Here is an 18,609-nt window from a genome sequence, read left to right as displayed (position 1 = left end):
AAAGTTGTCTGAGAGGGAACGGGGGTACATGAGAACTATCTGAATTTTGAAACACACTAAGACATGCCAGAGAAAGTACACTATTCAAGGACGCAATGTTTTCACTTTGGAGTAGAAATTTCATTTGTACTGCCTGGGGGTTGGGATGGCATGCTCCTCCCTTCTCCTTTGTTGTTTTACTTGCAACAATGAACTATCAATCATTCAATCATTTGACGCTTCATTGGTAGGATTCTTTAAGAGAATGGGTGCCAAAGATTACTAATAGTATTGTTCAAATATTAAATGCAGTACAGTAATTAAGAAGTTACAGAGTAGTACAAAGAAATTAGGTATACTCTGGAAATTTGGCCTATCTAAAACAAAGATCTCTGTATTAGGAGTGGCAATCTCATGTTCTTGCCCGTGGAGCAGCACTAGTATGTGGCAGCCTTTTTGAAACACCTGCCTGACATCCACTTTTTCATTATTTTATTTTCATCCTTCAAGGGGGTTATATAATGTATGTATGTATATGTATGTACAAAAAAACAGCAGTGATGCATAGAAAACAAGCTAAGAACAATATTTCCATTGCATTACTATTGTGGAAGTGACGAGTGGAGATGGCCACTGTATGATGGAGCCAAGGATTTTCAAGTCATATCATCGTTAAACTATATTGTGCTATAAATTGCTCTTTTGTTTCAACTATGGAAAAAAAGGCTGATTAATAAGTACATAAAATAGGTAGCTAGTGTTATAATTGTAGTACATTTCACGCCATTACACTAGTACGCACCTTCATTTTTTTTAGAGCGTACTGGTAGAGTGGAAAGACCACTGCCATGCAAGAAAGAGGAGAGTGCATGGAAGTGAGTCATGATGCACAGAGCCTGGCACAGCTCCCCAAGTGACCAGCTCTCCTCACCCTTGGTCAGTTGCTGCAAGAAGACATTTGTTCAGCATAAGTGCATATTTGTTTTGATTGCCATTCCTTGTCTTCTAACTATAAAATTACTGGTACTTTTAAATTACACTTCTCTGTAAAGCTGAACAGTTTTAACACTTATTTTTGTTATTATGACATTTCAATATTTCTGACACATAAGTTTGCCCTTTATAACAAGCCAAAGTCCACTACACACCTGAATATGTTGTGGAAGAAGAAGCCAAGGCCTGTGAGCCAAAAGATTATTGATGGAAACGAGAGCATAAAGTTTAGGAGGAGCAAGGTGCACACCGGCCATCCAGCGAATGTCTCCGCCAGCATTACGAAAATCTGTCAGCAGTGCATGCATCAGCCACCCCACTTCATGTCGACATACAGCCTGTAAATATTGTAGGAGATATTTGAGAGATATTCTTGAGAGGAATGGACTATTTTGTGATGTGTAGAGCTGTCCCCCTCAGAACCTGGGGACGCATGCTTGAATAAATATATAGTATGCCCATTTCAGTGACAAATCTTTAGTTTACAAAATAAAATGTTACAATGGAAGTATATAGATACTGAAAATGTTATTAGCAAAGATGTATATATTATGTTTGGCAAAGTGATTGTACAATGAGGTGCATTCCTCCTACAAAGCAGCATATTTATTACTGACATAGTTAACCAATAAGTACGGTTTGCCCATTGGCCTGCTTTATATTCTATTATGTACTTCACTGTCTATAGTAATGTTATTACCTATGATATTCAAATGATACTAGCTCTCTCTCTCTCTCTCTCTCTCTCTCTCTCTCTCTCTCTCACACACACACCGCCTCGATAGCACAGTAGATTGAAGCTCTGCGCTGCCTCGCGGCCTGGCAGGCGGAGGTTCGAGTCCCGTTCAGGCCCGGATTATTCCGCTGACAAAGAGTGGTTACTGACTCCCGTTGAGCACTCAGAAGTGGACTGCACACACACACACACCATCAAATGCATACTGTACATTCTTTTAAGTATAACAAACTTACAAAATGACACTACTAAAACGCCACCATTTATATCATAAAAAAACATTATCATAAATACAGTTTTAATATTAGCTGCTATGTATCACGTTTTGTGTCTATATACAGTACTTCCCCTTCACTTTATAAGTGTAACCTGCTATGTCATCATATTTTGGCAAATATAATCCACTGGATAGATGTTTGTGACCAAATGCAGCAAAAAATAAAACCATGACCATAAACTCCATATAATATTCAACATGACAGTGAAGGAAATCGATATAAAATATGTTCGGTAGTTAAATGGCACTCTAAGCAGGAGGAAGGGAGTAATCAACTATCATAGCAAGTGGTATACTCACTAAGGCAGCGATGTACAGCCTCCAGGTGTGTGGGAGCGGCCCGTCACCATGCAGCAGGTGGGCGTGGCTGCGGTACCAGGTGTCTCCATAGTCACCGCCAAGCCCGCCCAGCGCACCCACCACCCTCTCCGCCCACCATCCATTTTCCTCCTCCTCCGGCCCATCATCCTCACTTTTTTCCCGTTTGTCTCCCGCTGCTTCCTCTGCGATCTGTTGGTTCAATGGCTTTATAGTTTCAAGTGAATTTCATCGTTTCACAATAATATAAAGTATTGAATAATTAGCATGATACTTGTACAAATTAGCTCGATAAATATCTACTTAAAGGAGCTTAACAGTGTATGAGTTACGGACCAGGCGCTCTGGCTTCCGTCCCTGATTCCCGGCCACCACACCCACCGCCGCCGCTGCTGCTTGTTGTTGCTGTTGCTGCTGCTGCTGCCCCTGCTGCTGCTGCCGATGCCCTTCGCCTTGTCCCTGCTGACTCTGTACTGTTAGATGGCGGAGTTCAGACTGATGGGGCGCCGAACTCGTAACAGTCGTTGAGGTCACCTTGCTGACTTGGGTTTCGATAGCGGTCACCTGGAAGGTCAGAAGGTGATATGTTAGGCGTCAGGCCCAGCATAAATGATTGAAAGAGTAGATAGAACATACACACACACACATGCCAGACGGCGTTCAGTATGGAACGGGCCAAGTTATGTTTGTAGATATACGCGGGACAAACGCCAAGGTCACTTTGTTAAATTGTTGTTTGATGCCGACCACCTCCAAGATGCTAGACACGTTGTGAGTGAGTCATTGCCGGAGTATTGGCTACATACATACGCCATGGCATAAGGGATGGGACAGGTTGGGTTATATTAATTAGTTACGCGAGACAGTTGTTGCGGTCGCTTTGCGAACTTGGGTTTTGATGGCATCCACCGCCTCCTCCTGTAAGACGATATGGCCGTTGTGTAACTATGAGGGACGTGCCAGTACTACCCGCATGCTGCCTAGTGCTCCCTCAGCTGGTGCACCCTCTCGTAATAAAATTCTAGGCACGGCACACAGGCAGCGTAACAAGAGTATAAAAACAATAATAATATACACACTCGTTTCTCTTAGTAACCTAAAATAGACAGGCTTTCTTCTGTCTTCGCCGCCGTGATCTTAAGTGTAACAAGTTCAAGTGTTTTAATAAATTTACTATATTTTTTCTTTGTCAAGATGTTTAGCGTACGTATCGCACTGCTTAGGTCAGGATCGGCAGCTCATGATGTTAAAAGAGCTATTTCATTAAAAGTTTCATGAGAATTATTATTATGACAGCCGCGGTGCAGTGATTAGCGTCCCTGTCTACGAATCTGCGGGCCTACTGGGTCGGGGCAGTCGGCGTCCAGACCGCCCAGCCGTTCATCTTATAAGGATGGTCGATAAAGGTGCACTTGGGGAAACCTGGGGAAGGTTAGCTGTGGTGACCCGGATGTTACACTGTCCCTGTGTCGGGTTAAGGTATCCCACCACAGGCTCAAAGGGCAAACGGGACGGAGGTGAGCACCGCCGCCACGCGCAGCTTTAGTGTACGCTCCCAACTTTACCTTAGAACAAGAGAGAGAGAGAGAGAGAGAGAGAGAGAGAGAGAGAGAGGGGGGGGGGGTATTATTCAGGTGCACAGTTGAGACCATGGAGGTTGAAGTTAGAGACCCAAGGAAAGAAAATCTGACATATGAAAGACGCTGCTCTCTCTCTCTCTCTCTCTCTCTCTCTCTCTCTCTCTCTCATACACACACACACACACACACACACACACACACACACACAAAGCCTCTCAAACACACACAAGGCTCACGAATATTTTATTTCTACAACACGGCAAGTTCATCATTCCAAACGACATTGTAAAGGAAAATAACGCAGGATTCAGACGCCATAAAACTAAATCATCAACGTCATCCTTTTGCTGATAATATTATGAGGTTAGACGTTCGATGACCGTCTTCCAGTTACTCTCAGTCAAGTCTTTCCTCCTCATTCACGCCCAGCGCACTAAGTCATCCTCCACACATTTCCCCAGTCTTCGTTGGTCCGAATAATGATTTACGAATAGCCACCTGACACTCTTATCATGAGCCTTGCTTTAATATCTCTCTTCACATATCCTTACCATCCTAGTCCTGCTCCTGCACCTTGTAGTAACGTTAAGTTGTAAGCATTCCCGTTATCATCATTTAAGCCTGATGATTGCCTTAGGTCTACGTATCTATCTTCCCGTGGTTGCTACGACACGTACTTCTTCAGTCTGGGTGAACTAAACGTTCATGGCATATATATTACTCTCTAACAAAGGCGAACCGGTTATGCCCGGTGTTGGGCCTGCATCTGTCCGCCCTTCACTCTGTAGCCACAACGAAAGGAGAGAGAGAGAGAGAGAGAGAGAGAGAGAGAGTATACGTATATACAGTATTGCATACATTGACTCGGACTCCTTACCAGTAGGTAGCAGTTCACTGTCTCGACCTGCGTCATTGTCATGGTAGTTTATATCACAGTGGTTTGTATACTTGCTTCGCATCTCATCTCAGCTCTAAGCTTACAGAGCTACTAATTTCATTCCGTGCTTTTTTTTTTTTTTAACAGTACTGGCAAGCCTTTTATTCCTCTCGTGGCCTGAATATAAATTGCGATTGAAAGACGGGTGCCCTTGGTGAGACAGAATATAAATGAAAAATAAGCAATGTGATAGGCGAGGGAAGCAGCAAATAACGACCTGGAAATTAACATGCAGGACTCTGTACTCACCAATGCCTCTGCTTGAATCCAAACATTGTGACGCTATTACACAGTCTATAACAAGTTCCTGCCATATGCAAGGTTTGTTTGAGCCTGATAAATAATATTGTTCGCCCCTAAACAAATTCGTTAAAAATATACAATGCGTGAGTCGTTTCCATTTCAACTTTTTGACAAATATTCTATCCTACAGGTAAGCGTTGTGGCTTGGAGAACGCCGACACAAGACACCCTGCAAGTCCAGCTCCAGTTTCGCTGTGATCGTGAAGGCTCAAACAATGCATAGTGGGTAAGCAGATCAAAGGTAAGTGTGCTATTGTAGAGCTTGAGATGCTGAAGAGGGAGACAAGGCAACAGATGTGGCGAGGAAGAGAAGGGTTTGAGAGCTAGGGCGGCACTGAAGGAAGATGACTATTGTGGCGGGTGGGTGCAGTAACGAGAAGCAAGGGTTGTGACCGGAAACTCCTAAAACAAGGCATCGGTGAAGAGTCCGGGCAGCATATTTACTGCCAATCAGGAAATATAAAAGCGTGGCGTCACTGCAGGGGGTGGGGCTAGGCTCCGCGCAACAAAATCCTAACAACCTTTCGTAAATATGCGTCCGGGCAGCACCTGAGCAGTAACCGAAGTGCATAGGGAGCGTAACAGTTCCTTTTCTCGTTAGGATGTCAGGAGGAGCATCCCCCAAGCCACAGCCTACACAGCGACCCTGAGTGAGCGTAGGTAAAAGCTACCATGACAAAGAAAAAAAACACCGTTACAAGAGAACGTTCCTTATTTTACCATGATGCGACGGACGAGCCTAAAACGCCCAAGAATGTCCAGTCTCAAGTTCGAGGTCAGATATCGCTGGCGGGCAAAGTAACAAAGAGGGATGGTGACGCATAGTATCAAGACACATTGGGACAAGCTGTCAGTTACACGCATCATCAACGACCCATTGTCCCGGCGTGGAGGGGAAGGGAGGAACTGATAATGCTCTAGATAAGCGGTCTGAACGTTGGCGCGATGAGGAAGGGCGGAAGTGGGAACGGAGAGGGGAAGGAAGGAAAGATGAGCAAGCGGAAAGTGAGGAAAATTCTAAAGAGACAAAGGAATGGGTGAAAGAAGGGGAGAAAGGAGTCTTCTAAAAAGGGAGTAGCTACGAAAGGTAAAGTTTGAGATTGAAAGAAAACAACAGAAGTACAAGTAACTATGAGGGTTGGGCGGAAGTTTGCAAGGGGACTGAAGTTGATAGGCTGGGAAGTGGAAATAAATGTTAGGGACAAGAAAGGAGAGGAAAAATAATACGAATAACCAGATTGGGAAAAGACGATCAACATAAAAGGTGTAAATAAAGAGTTTAGGAGGAACAACAATAAATAAAGAATTCTTAGCAGAGGATGAAGATAAAGCAGGGACAGTGGAAGGTGTTTGTGTGTGTGTGTGTGTAAGAGAGAGAGAGAGAGAGAGAGAGAGAGAGAGAGAGAGAGAGAGAGAGAGAGAGAGAGAGAGAGAGAGAGAGAGAGATCCAGCAAAAGTGATCACAATATTTTTCTCACTCGGTCTCAGCAAGAAAATATAAAAAAAGAATCGATCGCTAACATGTCTTTTCTCGCCGGGAATCGTGCACACACATAAATCCGTTTGTATACATTAGGAAACATTATAAATACATGACAGGCTGCATAGATATAGGGCCAGGCCAGGAAAATAACGACACACACGCACACACACACACACAGAGCTTACGTCATGGCATCATATCGTCCCTTCCGTCTAACTCAAGCCACACACCCCGCCACCTACACGGACTAACTTCCTTTCCCGAGTTATAAATTCAACACACACACACACACACACACACACAGGGCAGTTAACTTCCGTGGTGTGACTATGTATACATCTAGAGATTTTTCAGTTGTCGAAGTTTATTACGTGAATGTTTCTTGATGCGAATGTTGTGCGGTGACGATTAAAACTAACATTATATATTGCTCTTGGCTGAGGGGGAACTGATTGTCGAGAGAGAGAGAGAGAGAGAGAGAGAGAGAGAGAGAGAGAGAGAGAGAGAGAGGGGGGGGGGGAGGTATATTGTCAGTTTTGCAAGCCAGTTTTGCCCAGATAATTAATTGCCTATTTCACTTCGTCCTTCACCTCGGCACTCTCTATGTCAGTGCAGAGAGAGAGAGAGAGAGAGAGAGAGAGAGCGCAATACCCTCGGCTTGCCTTAAATATTGCACCCTCGTATACCGGCAGCTGCTCGACAAACATCGTCAGCACTGAAAATCAACACTGATAAGAGTGAGCGTGGAAAGCGAGTGACGGCGAGGACTGAACTCTCAGGACTGCCTCGACGGCTGATTGACCATCACACTCCGTCTCCGACTCAGTTTCACACCGCACTACGCACGCGCCCTTGAAACCGGACACGGCAGGCGGAGACGGAAATGTAGAGTTACAAACAGGATGAAGAAACAAGGATGAAAAGGAGAGAGAGAGAGAGAGAGAGAGAGAGAGAGTCAGGTACAAACTAATATTACCAAGACTCCACGCACAGCCTCACTCAAACCTCATCGCACATCGTCCTCTTCTAGAATTACGAGACCACCGCCGCTTCAACTCCACCACCTAAAGTAAATAATATGCATCGCCCCGCCTCTACTACTCCTGCCCTACACAATTCTCCGCGACAGCTTGAGGCCTCCTTCTCTTTCTCCAACACTTCCTACTCGATCCGTCTTTTCCTCCGCCTGTTTCTCCCCCCGTGCGAAGAAAGCGGTTCCAGTCTTCCTCCCCGGCAGTTTGAGGCTTCCCCCGTTACTCCTCCCCTTCACTCCCCTGTCCATGTGAAGGCAGCGCTCCTTCCTTCCCTCTGGTTCGTGGTCGCCGAGAAGCGTCCAGTCACCCGTGGAGGAAATGAAGGTTAATCTACGAACAGCAATTTCTTCACGGCGGTTCATTGTCTCCTTAGTTAGTTCTCAAAACAGACACTTTTTCTGACTCCATTTGCTCATGTTACCCTTAACGCAAAAATATCTTGGGGTTCATCTACTGTCCCCCAATCTCATCCCCTCATTCGGTCATTCCTTCACCACCACCACCATCACCCACGTCCACATCGGCAACCTTGGCGCTCAGATTCTGTTTGTCATTATGTACTATGTAAAATTAACTGTTCCTGGGATGGTTTAATGATCCTAGTCCTCCCCCTCCTACAGTTTGGTTTGCGGTATTTTGATCTCCGGCACGGATGGGATATTTTTCTCTCTCTTTTGTTCCCCAGTTGACGCGTCTCTATGGAACAGTTACCCACCGTGACGGGTCTTTGAAGTGTGTTTGCTGAATCGCACAATACATAACGCTGTGCCTGCTGTGATTATGTGTGTGTGTGTGTGTGTGTGTGTGTGTGTGAGAGAGAGAGAGAGAGAGAGAGAGAGAGAGAGAGAGAGAGAGAGAGAGAGAGGAGAGGAGAGGAGAGAAAACAGGTAGTGCAGCGGATATTATTAGAGATGGGTGAAAAAGTTCAAAGTTGTCAGAGTGAACCATAATACCAACATCAAGGCAATTAATATGAAACTAACAAGTCGCGAATATTACGGCGGGAGGAAGAAATGAAATGCCTACAAACCCGTGTCATCCCAAAACTTTTTTTTTTCAAGCTGCGTCGTTTTCCTTTATTTATCCATGATCGAACGCAGGTAGAAGTAAGCTCTCTGCCATTAAAGAAGGTTGACTGTTCGGTCTCCAAGCAAGGCAAGTCAAGGCCACCCACTTGCCGACTGAGAGAGGGAGACCAGGGAAGGAAGCGGCGGCGGCGGTGGCTATGCTGGGAACGTTGAGAGAAAACACTGAAACATGGAGGAGGATAAGAGGAAGGGGAACAAGGGACAGATTTTGCAAGTGCACAACCGTATCAAAACCCTCCAACATTGCGGTGAGAACGACAAAAAAAAAGTGACGGACAGCAGAATCAGTTATGCGGCGGTGTTCCCAAGGCGATTCACGTTACCTAGGAGACGAGGCATCAACTATTCTTCAACGAACGACCCCTCAACGACCACTCGAGACGCCCCACTCCCTCTCCAGGCGCTCGGCAGGCATTCCCGCGGGGAGGCAACCTGGCTGAGTCGTGAGGTCGCCTGGCCTACCCCCATCAGTCAATACCAGGGACAACCCAGCACTGACACTGCCCTTCGTCGCCTCTCTTAACGACTCGACACAACCCACCTTCTTCAACCTCCAACCCATAAAGTACGACCTCCAACAACGACCCAGCAAGTAAAACCCAACTTCCCATTTCCTTCCCCACTCTACATGCACGACTCAGCAGGCAGAACCCACCTCATGTAACGACCCTCCACAACCCACCTTCCCTTCCAACGGCCCCAAACAATGCCCCATCAGTAGAATCCACCTTCCCATTCCCTTCCCCTCTTTCTACATGCACGCCCCATCTTACCCCTTGTCACCCAGAACGACCCAGTAGGCAGAACCCACCTTCCCCTTCCCTTCTAAACCCTACGAGGACGACCCAGCGCAATTAATCTGCTCTCACAAGACTCGAAGGTCAGCCTTGGGCCTTATCACATTTTAAAGCTACTCAGACGGTCAGACCCCTCCCCCCCCTCCGTCAACTACGACTTATGTGTCATTAGCATCGTTATAACCTTGTCTCTTGCTAGCCACGAGAACGAATCATAGCACACTGTAGCCACCATCTACACCCCAAACTGCCTTTAAAATAAGTACCACCTCCTAGCCGCGTACTGAAGACAAACACCACCTATCTCTTAAGTTCTGAACCACTCCAAACAATGCCAACCCAGCGCCAACACCACTACTGATCACCACCAACCTGCGTCCCCTCAAGTCATAACCCCCGCAAGAACAGCAGCATCAACCACTCAACTCTTGCCACCTCAAAAACGAAAGAGTTACATTGAATCAACCTCAGCCCCTCGAATTCTCCAACATCCGCCGCCACACCCACACAAACGTCACAGGGATTGGCCACCTCCACCGCCGCCCCCGCCATCCGTCTGTAAGAGAGGTTGATTCCCCCCCATTGTGAGTGGTTGCTGTGCTGTGGTAAAGCCCTTGGCACTGCCCCTGACAGCTCCCTCCCTCCTCCACTCCTTCACACCCGCCAGGCCGAACAAAAACTGACCTTAATGGCAATGCACATACGAGCGAATACTCCATCCTCCATCCTCCTGTCCCCTTCCTCTTCTTCGTCAAGATTATTGCGTAGAGGTTGTTGTTTATTTGTCCTCGTCTGGGCATGTGTGCATTTATTCATGTGTATTTATCAGCATCCATCTGCGCACATACTCACACACAGACACACCCCACTGAACAAGAAAGGACGAAACATTATGCATTATGACTCCGTGTAAGAGATTATTTAGGAGGCGGGACGCGCGAGCCTTGGCTGATGGCTGGGAGGAAAGGGGTATGTGCAGTCCTGAGAGAGAGAAAGAGAGAGAGAGAGAGAATCTAGAAAGCACGATTCTTGTGAAGAGGGTTAAGACTGCACTGAAAGAGTAATTACCCTCCTCATACAGACATGGTGCCTGAGTACGTACACGAGAGAGGAAGAGGAGGGAGAGGAAAGAGGGAGTGGCGGACATACACCTGCTCGCCGGCCTACTGGAAACGGTATGGGAGGGGGAGGAGGAGTAGGAGGAGGAAAGGTAAATGCTCCCCCGGCGACTCTTCACGATGCACATGTGGTTGCAGTCACCACCTCCCCAACGCAACCAGTCCGCCAGGCAGTCTTGCAATAGGAGTTTAAAGCATCAACAAATAAGTCGCTCTTGCAACATAAATAGCTCCCATGCGATATTAACGTCACCACACTGGAACATACACGTGGGGCAGGCCGATGGTCGTTAGCTGGCAACATGAGCGACTACTTGGCAACATGAACGTCTGTCTGTCTGGCATAACCGACGTCTATACCATGCGGAGAAACGTTCAAAATTCACCGAACGTTTGCCTTCTAACGAGGGTATCCTTCCAACATGAACGTTCCCTCTTCAAAAGCTAAAGTTGACCACATAGATGCTAAATTTGAGACTATAACACTGAAAAAAAAAGTGTACCTTGAAACAACTCAACGCGAAACACTAAACTTACAACTGGAGAGGACTACCTTTCACCGAGGGCATCTGCCTTAAAAAAATAAATAAAAAGATTGACTTGATATAGAGAGCCTTAACGCCCCCCCTCCCCCCTCCTCAAAGACCCCACTGCCACGCGTCTCAAGGTCACTCGCCTCTAGCCACCCCCCTCAGCGAGACCGCAGCCGCCGCCGCCTTGAGCATACTTTTAACTCCTTCCTTTTCTTCCTTCTCTCCTCTTCTTGTATTGTTGTCTTCCACCTTTATCTTTCACTCCTATCTTTCATTTCTTCTTTATCTTTCCTTTTATTCTTGTCATCCTTCATTACTATCATATATAATCGTTTCCTATTTTTTCCTATTTTCTTCGACAGCCAAAGATAAATTATAGAGTAGCACTGTGCTTCATCGCTTGATCTATATGCAAGCACCCATCTCCTTGCTTAACATCACAACGTTAACACTGTCTTGCAAATGTTAACAGTCTTGGCGGCTGGGTATTGCTAAGTCGATATTATGTGTTTGTGACTTTCTCTCTCTCTCTCTCTCTCTCTTGGATTAATGTCTCATGCATGTGTGAAAGCTGTGTTATGAGTCCTCAACGGGTATCTCCCAGGCCCCAGCGTCGGAGTGTCTGCCGTGGTGGCCGGCTAGATGGAGCAGCAAGGAAGGGGCGGGGAGGAGAGTGAGCGAACGTTGGGAGGGCATGAGGGAGACAGTATGGGGAGGAGCGAGAGAAGGGGGCGGGGTGATTCATGCAGCGGTGGTGGTGGCGGCCGCAGCTAGGTAGGTTATGGGTGCTCCTTGAATACAATGAAACACCTAACACGACATGGAGAGTCAAGTTCGGTGGCGAAGTGACGTGTTGTTATTGAGACATTTGACCCGTAAGTGGGGGCAGGACAGGACAGGACAGGGCATAATGGGGCGGGGTAGAAGGTAAGAGCGGGAGGGAGAGGAGGAAGAGAGAGAGGGGGCTTTAATCTCACTAATGCCACCATCCTGGACACGAGCGATGGAGCACATGCTGACATGCACCACGCACACAGCCGCACCCTCGCCTGGCTGCTGCCTCTCCGCCCACTGCTGCCCACTTCCTTCGCTCACCGCCAGTAGCAGCAGCAGGAGCAGCCCGCCACGCTTCGTCACCCTCTTCCCCTGCCTGCCCCATGACCTACGGGGATGCGACGATAGGTCGAGATGTTTTAGACGCAGCCGCAGCCTGAACAGAGCCATAAAACCTTAGAGCCGCATCACATCCCGCGCAGACCCGTGAATCATTACTGAAAACATGAGGATTATATAGCGGACAAGTCACTTGTGCCAGTTGCTAGGCGGTGGCGAGCACGCGTGCTCTCTCTCTCTCTCTCTCTCTCTCTCTCTCCCAGTTCACTCGTAGGAGGAACATGGGGTTGGGGTGCGGTGCACCTGTGCTGCCGCAGGTACACCCACCCACCCTCCCGTCTGTTGTCTGTTGCCTGTCCACCGCCCGCCGCTCCCAGGCCCGAGGCGAGGGGCACGACGGACAAGGTGAAGGAAGGTCACTCCCTGAGCGCCCGGGTCCTCACTTCGCCCTGAGTGCCTTTCAGCTGACCGTGTACAATGAAAAATTGTTTTCCTGCAGGCTCACAGCCCTAGTAAGGCACTCAATTACAGGTGGCGCTGCGACCTCGGAATAGGAGCGCCACCGGACAATGTTTGAGGCCACGGCCATGGTTCAGTCATACTCAACGAGTGCCTCCCCCAACCAACCGTCAGCACGGCCGCCAATACGCACTGCATTCGTCTTTGTGAAGCGAGGCCCTTCATCTGAATTCCTCTTACCCTTCACCGGGGGTTGTCACCCACACGATGGCTTTCCTGTCATTCATATTCAGGTTTAAAGGGATACCATACATGTGTAATTAATTACCCTCGTTTAAGGCCTCTAGTGATCACAGAGTTTACTGTTTCAGTTCTAATTATTCCTATTTGATGGCGATGCTAATAATAATACGCCCATTGTTCCTGACATTGAAAACCTAAAAGACGATCACCGACGTTCTCTGCCAATCATTTGTTTTCATATGGTAATGAGTACACAGTGAACTCCCCCCCCACCCCCCCACCCCCCGCGCCCCATTGTTTGACGGCCATAAATAGGCTGCGTCACCACTCGTTATATCATTAACTTTTGCATGATAATAGTGAGTCCCCTTTAAGAACAAACCTCTTATATAAACCATTTATGAATGGTAATGCCAAGCCCACCATCGCTTATTTATGGCAAGTCAGATGCCATTCTTCCCCCGTGCCCCCAACACCGCCACCCCCCACCCCTGTTGCCGTATTTATGGGGATGACAGGGACCGACAACGGCAGCTGAGGATAACAATGGCTATGGAGCTAACGCACGCATCATGGCTGGGAGGAGGACGGTCATGTTTGCTTTACACACCCAATCGGGTTGACGACCTCCAGCGTCCGCCCCGTCCACCTCACATATTTATTTCCCTCTCTCTCGCCCATCTGATGTGTGGGGTAGCCCGTTACAACCATCTCGATTCCACTTTTGTTCTTTATATTTTTTTTTCCATGTTACACACACACGCATACACTTTTCTAATGTGTGCGCGAACGCGCTGTAACTTGATTCCACATTATTTTCCCGTGTAAACGTTCTACATGACTGGGTCTTTGTTTATTCTTTGTGGAAACTTAGTGACACATGCATACTTTCCCCGAGTACGCCGACGTGCCGTAGCTCCGGACTGCACTTTACCAATGAGTATTTGTTCTTGCTTGGCTGTTTTGTATAGAAGCCTAAATGTACATGTTGAAAGCCCACCCAGTGCAACCCTCGACTCCAGTTTTGCATGGACATCTGCTATGTTTATTCGATGTGCAAACCTCGTCGTTCACAATTCTAATTTACATTACCTGCCGCAGAACTATTGAAGCAGATTTCTCAGTTATTCAGCAACAAACGGAGAGCTCGTGTCACTGAATCTAATCTGTGTCTGCTGTGTTGGTAGCGGCTCTATGTAGATAGCCAAGGTCATTATGCGGCTCGTGATGTCATTCTTCAGCTTAGCACATCCTGTTACTGTGGCTTTCTCAGTTATATATAAAATACTATAAATAAATAAGTAAATAAAACCTACGTAAGTCCTCAAACAGTTATTCAATAGTGTAGATAGATACAGCTGTGTTGATACTGCCTTTAGCTGTGAAAGAAAACATTTTGCAAACCTTGCTACTTCACAGCGGCGGCGGTGCAGCTGTGTTATCTCGCAGCGAGACTACAGCTGTGCCGATACGGCTTCACTGTAAAGCTCCATTTTTGCATTTTATCGAAGACATTACTTTTAATTTAACTGTTTGCGATGAGTATTCGTTACTTCAAAACGATTTTCTTTGCTTCGGGTCGAGGTGAGTGAGTGTAATATAGAGCAACGCCATTTTTCCGTGACTGTAGGGATAAATCAATCTGAAGGGCGGAAGGCATATTCTCTCTCTCTCTCTCTCTCTCTCTCTCTCTCTCTCTCTCTCTCTCTCTCTCTGAAAAGTTGAGAAAGTTTCGTGTGCACGGCTTTCCATACAGCTTTCTATTGCTTTCCTTTCCTCAACTCCCAAACACAAGTCTTCCCCGTGACACGAACGTCGCATGCACGAACAGAACCAAACACACACACACACACACACACACACACACACACACACACACACACACACACACACAGACAGTAATATAGTGATAGAGCCAACCTTGTTATACGCTCCACACCCACACCCACACACAAATAAATACTGATCGAATTAGGAAGATAGATGTATGGATAGATTGATAGATAAACATGATGGGAACACACACACACACACACACACACACACACACACACAGAAATACGTAACCAATACAGACTATATATCAGCCATCGTCAGCGGGTTGCCTCAAATATAAAACGAGTTAAAAGTAAGTCAAACAAGGGGCAGAAAGATGAATCACTCCCTCCTTGCCTTGCTTAAACGGATATCTGGGAGGGGGAGGAAGGGGAGGAGGAGGAAAAGGAGGATAAAACGAATAATAAATAAATAAATAAAAACGAAATATAAAACGAATTAAAAGTAAGTCAAACAAGGGGCAGAAAGATGAATCACTCCCTCCTTGCCTTGCTTAAACGGATATCTGGGAGGGGGAGGAAGGGGAGGAGGAGGAAAAGGAGGATGAGGAGGAGGTGGTTGATTATGTCTGATTGTATCTATATCTGCACAATGGAGGGTGGAGCTTGTTATAGACTGTTACCATAGTCATTAGTGGAGAGAGAGAGAGAGAGAGGAGTGAGAGAGAGAGACCCAGTTACAATACATGTTCAACACAAACTGTCCTTCCTGTCGCTGATGTGTTCTTGGAGTTTCCTGACTTCCTTTTCAATCCTTACACACACACACACACACACACACACACAGACGAAAAAAAACAGGTTGTGAAACACTCCGGAAATGAAATAGTGGGTAGATCCCCGAAGGAATGTCATGAAGTGTGCATATTAGACAAAGAATGCTTCATATGTAGTAGAAATAGTATACATGAGAGAGAGAGAGAGAGAGAGAGAGAGAGAGAGAGAGAGAGAGAGAGAGAGAGAGACCTACGACTTGCTATTATTAATTCCCAGAGCTCAGTTACATATCCGATCTAAACTCAAGCCGAGCTCAACACACTGCACACACACAGCTGCCTGCCTCCCCATGTCAGGTCTTCCTTCGCCTCCTTTTGCCTGCCCCCCTTTCCTCCTTATCTGCCTGTCTTCCCTAGCCTCTTTTTCTCCCTGTCTTCCCCCTTTGTCTCACTTCTCTGCCTGTCTTCCCTTCCCTGCCCGTTTCTCTTCTTTCCTTGTCTCCCTTCCTACCTTCTTCCTTTCTCGCTTCCATGCTTGTCTTCCCTTAGCGGTCTCCTTTTCACTGCCTTATTTCCCTCTCTACCTTCCCCCTTTTCCTCACTTCTCTGCCCGTTTCCCTTCCTTCCTTGTCTCCCTCCCTACCTTCTTCTTGCTCACTTTAATGCCTATCTTCCCTTGTTTCACTGCCTGTCTCCCTTCCTTGTCTTTCCTTCTTGCCTTTTTTTTTCACAGTAGAGGAAACAACACCGAGGGTCTTCCTTTGCCTCCTTCTGTCTCCCTTCCTTTGCCTGCCTCTCTGTCTATCTGCCTGTCTCTTCCTACTTCTCTTGCCTTACCCGCCTCTTTGTCTGCCTGTCTGTATGCTTCCCTCCCTCCCTGGCTGACTAGACAGGGAACTCACTCGCCAATCTGTCAGAAGCAGCACCTCAGCAGCATTCCAAAACTGCTGACCATGTTTCTGCTGCTCGAGCCCTTGTCGACGCCGTGCCTTCCTGCTGCACACATATACGTTTTAACTTTTAATACGAACCCATTTCGACCCAACACCACCACAGCTCTCTCTCTCTCTCTCTCTCTCTCTCTCTCTCTCTCTCTCCCCAACGGATATGTCCCAGCATCAGTGAATTTGAATTTTTTTAATATAAAAAATGAGAAATTAGCGACGAGGCACTAAAGAGAAAAATAAACACTAGGGATCAATATAAATCAAAATGAAAATTGATGAAAAAAAAGAAGATAAATCAGCATATATTGAAGCGAGTTTTAGAGCGCCTTTTTTTTTTAGTATCAGTGGGACAATGTCATTTTTTACCTAGTACTATTAAAAAGGGTGGGTGCTCCTTTGTCTATCTTGAGAACCTGCCCTTTATCAAGTCTGCAAGTCACTGGTGGGTGAACAGGGTGGCGCAACGACTTGTATCCTTTTTATAGTTTTTACCTCGGAAACTTTATATTGCGTGGAGTATGAAGAAAGTGTTGCTTGCTGGGAAAGGTCAGTAGATATATTAATCATGGACCAAATACAATGTGTGTGTGTGTGTGTGTGTGTGTGTGTGTGTGTGTGTGTGTGTGTGTGTGTGTGTGTTGATATGTGCGTTACCGAATCAAGCCCACGTAATATGACATCATCGTGAAGCTCAGGTTAAGTTCCGCGGTGGTGATGGTGGTGCCAGTGTGTGTGTGTGTGTGTGTGTGTTGCTTCAGTTTCATTGGTGAAGTAGGAAAACCAGCCGTTTGGGGTTAACCATGACGTACTAATGACGTCAGTGGAGGGAGGGAGGTGAAGATGGAAGGATGGAAAGAAGTGATGTGGGATGCATGGAGAGTGTTGAGTCGTCCGCCCGACAACAACACCGCTCCCCCCCTCACCCCACCCCCCTTCCTTCCTTCCCTCTCGTTATCAAGGCAACCTTCCTTCCTTCTTTCCCTCCCTCTCAGGTGCACTGGATGAGGGTTGAGGGGGAGGGGGGTTAGGAGGATGTTGTTCCACGTTACGTTTTTCAGTGTTAATTAGACGCGTAACTAGGAATCAAGGGAAGGTAAAAGTGTATAGAGGAGGAGGAGGAGGATGGGGGAACAGAGGGGGAGGAGGTGGAGTATAGAGGTGGAATGTAATAACAGAAAAGCTGGGCATGCGTGCGTCATCCCAAACTCACTCTCTCTCCGCCCACGTGTTGTCACCCGCGCGCACATATGACACGGAACAGCCACAGGAACAGCAGCAGCGGCGCCCAGAATAGCAACAAAACTTCCCAGTCACGAGGGGAATGTTTGGCAGATGGAGACGAGGAATGAAGGGGATTTGGAAACATTTATTTCTATCATTCTTAACATTATACAACCCCCGCCAACGCTACCCTTGTTTGATTTGGCAATTAATAATGCTTGTGTTTGCCGAAAAAGCAAGATGAATTACTGACACATCCGGGGCTGGTGGTATATGCTGCATGTTATTCTTCTATGGTAAACGCCTTGTCAGAACAAAACAATGGCATAAAAAGAGGGAGGAAACAGTCAGGAAGTACACACACACATACAATGAATAAATACACCTTTGTCGGCAGCAGTACACAGGGAGAGACAGAAAGAGCGAGTGAGATTACTAAACAGTGAGCGAGGGGGAGAGTTGTATCAGGGTGGGGAAGGGAGAGCAGGCCAGCATGGGGGAATGAGGGGGTCGGTGTCGAGGCCAACCGCGTGAGGGTGAACGAGTACTACTAACTGTGCGAAGCTATATAGCAGCAGTAGGGCGGGGGAGCGAAGGGAAATACTCTGTAAGCTATATAGACTACAGAGTGATCTGGTTAGGGAGCGGTAAGCTATCTTATGTCACGGGAAGAGAAAGAGGACCAAAAAAAAAAAAAAAAGTGAGGAAGATTGAAGAGGAAGTTGTGTGTATGAAAGGCAGATAAGGTGACAATCCATCCTCATCTGTAATAAGCTTGTTACTTGACGATCACCAGATGTAAAACTCGCATCATACAATTTTAATACGGATGATTCGACGAACGGAGGAGTAAAATGAAAATGAGGAAAAAAAGGAGGAAGAGGAGGAGAGCAGGGAAA

General features: G+C 46.8%; 1 protein-coding gene across 5 annotated transcripts in view; it reads right to left on the bottom strand.

Annotated features, from left to right (window-relative positions):
- LOC127009260 (sestrin-2-like) overlaps window positions 1-18,609 on the bottom strand; it is a 37,822-nt gene that overhangs the window by 8,975 nt on the left and 10,238 nt on the right. For 4 of the 5 annotated variants that reach the window (XR_007761744.1, XR_007761745.1, XR_007761746.1 and 1 more), the window contains exons 2-5: window positions 2,640-2,867; window positions 2,286-2,495; window positions 1,128-1,310; window positions 782-923 (exon numbers count right to left, since the gene is read on the bottom strand). Coding sequence is in view for 2 of the 5 variants with exons in the window: in XM_050882146.1 (XP_050738103.1) it covers window positions 782-923; window positions 1,128-1,310; window positions 2,286-2,495; window positions 2,640-2,867 (763 nt within the window). In the remaining 3 variants the exon portion in view is untranslated. The remainder of the gene's footprint in view (window positions 1-781; window positions 924-1,127; window positions 1,311-2,285; window positions 2,496-2,639; window positions 2,868-18,609) is intronic. The other variant, XM_050882148.1, reaches the window with a different exon arrangement.

The sequence above is a fragment of the Eriocheir sinensis genome, chromosome 40 (assembly GCF_024679095.1).
Source record: "Eriocheir sinensis breed Jianghai 21 chromosome 40, ASM2467909v1, whole genome shotgun sequence".
In the NCBI taxonomy this organism is placed as follows: domain Eukaryota; kingdom Metazoa; phylum Arthropoda; class Malacostraca; order Decapoda; family Varunidae; genus Eriocheir; species Eriocheir sinensis.
This window is presented reverse-complemented; position numbering and strand designations above follow the sequence as displayed.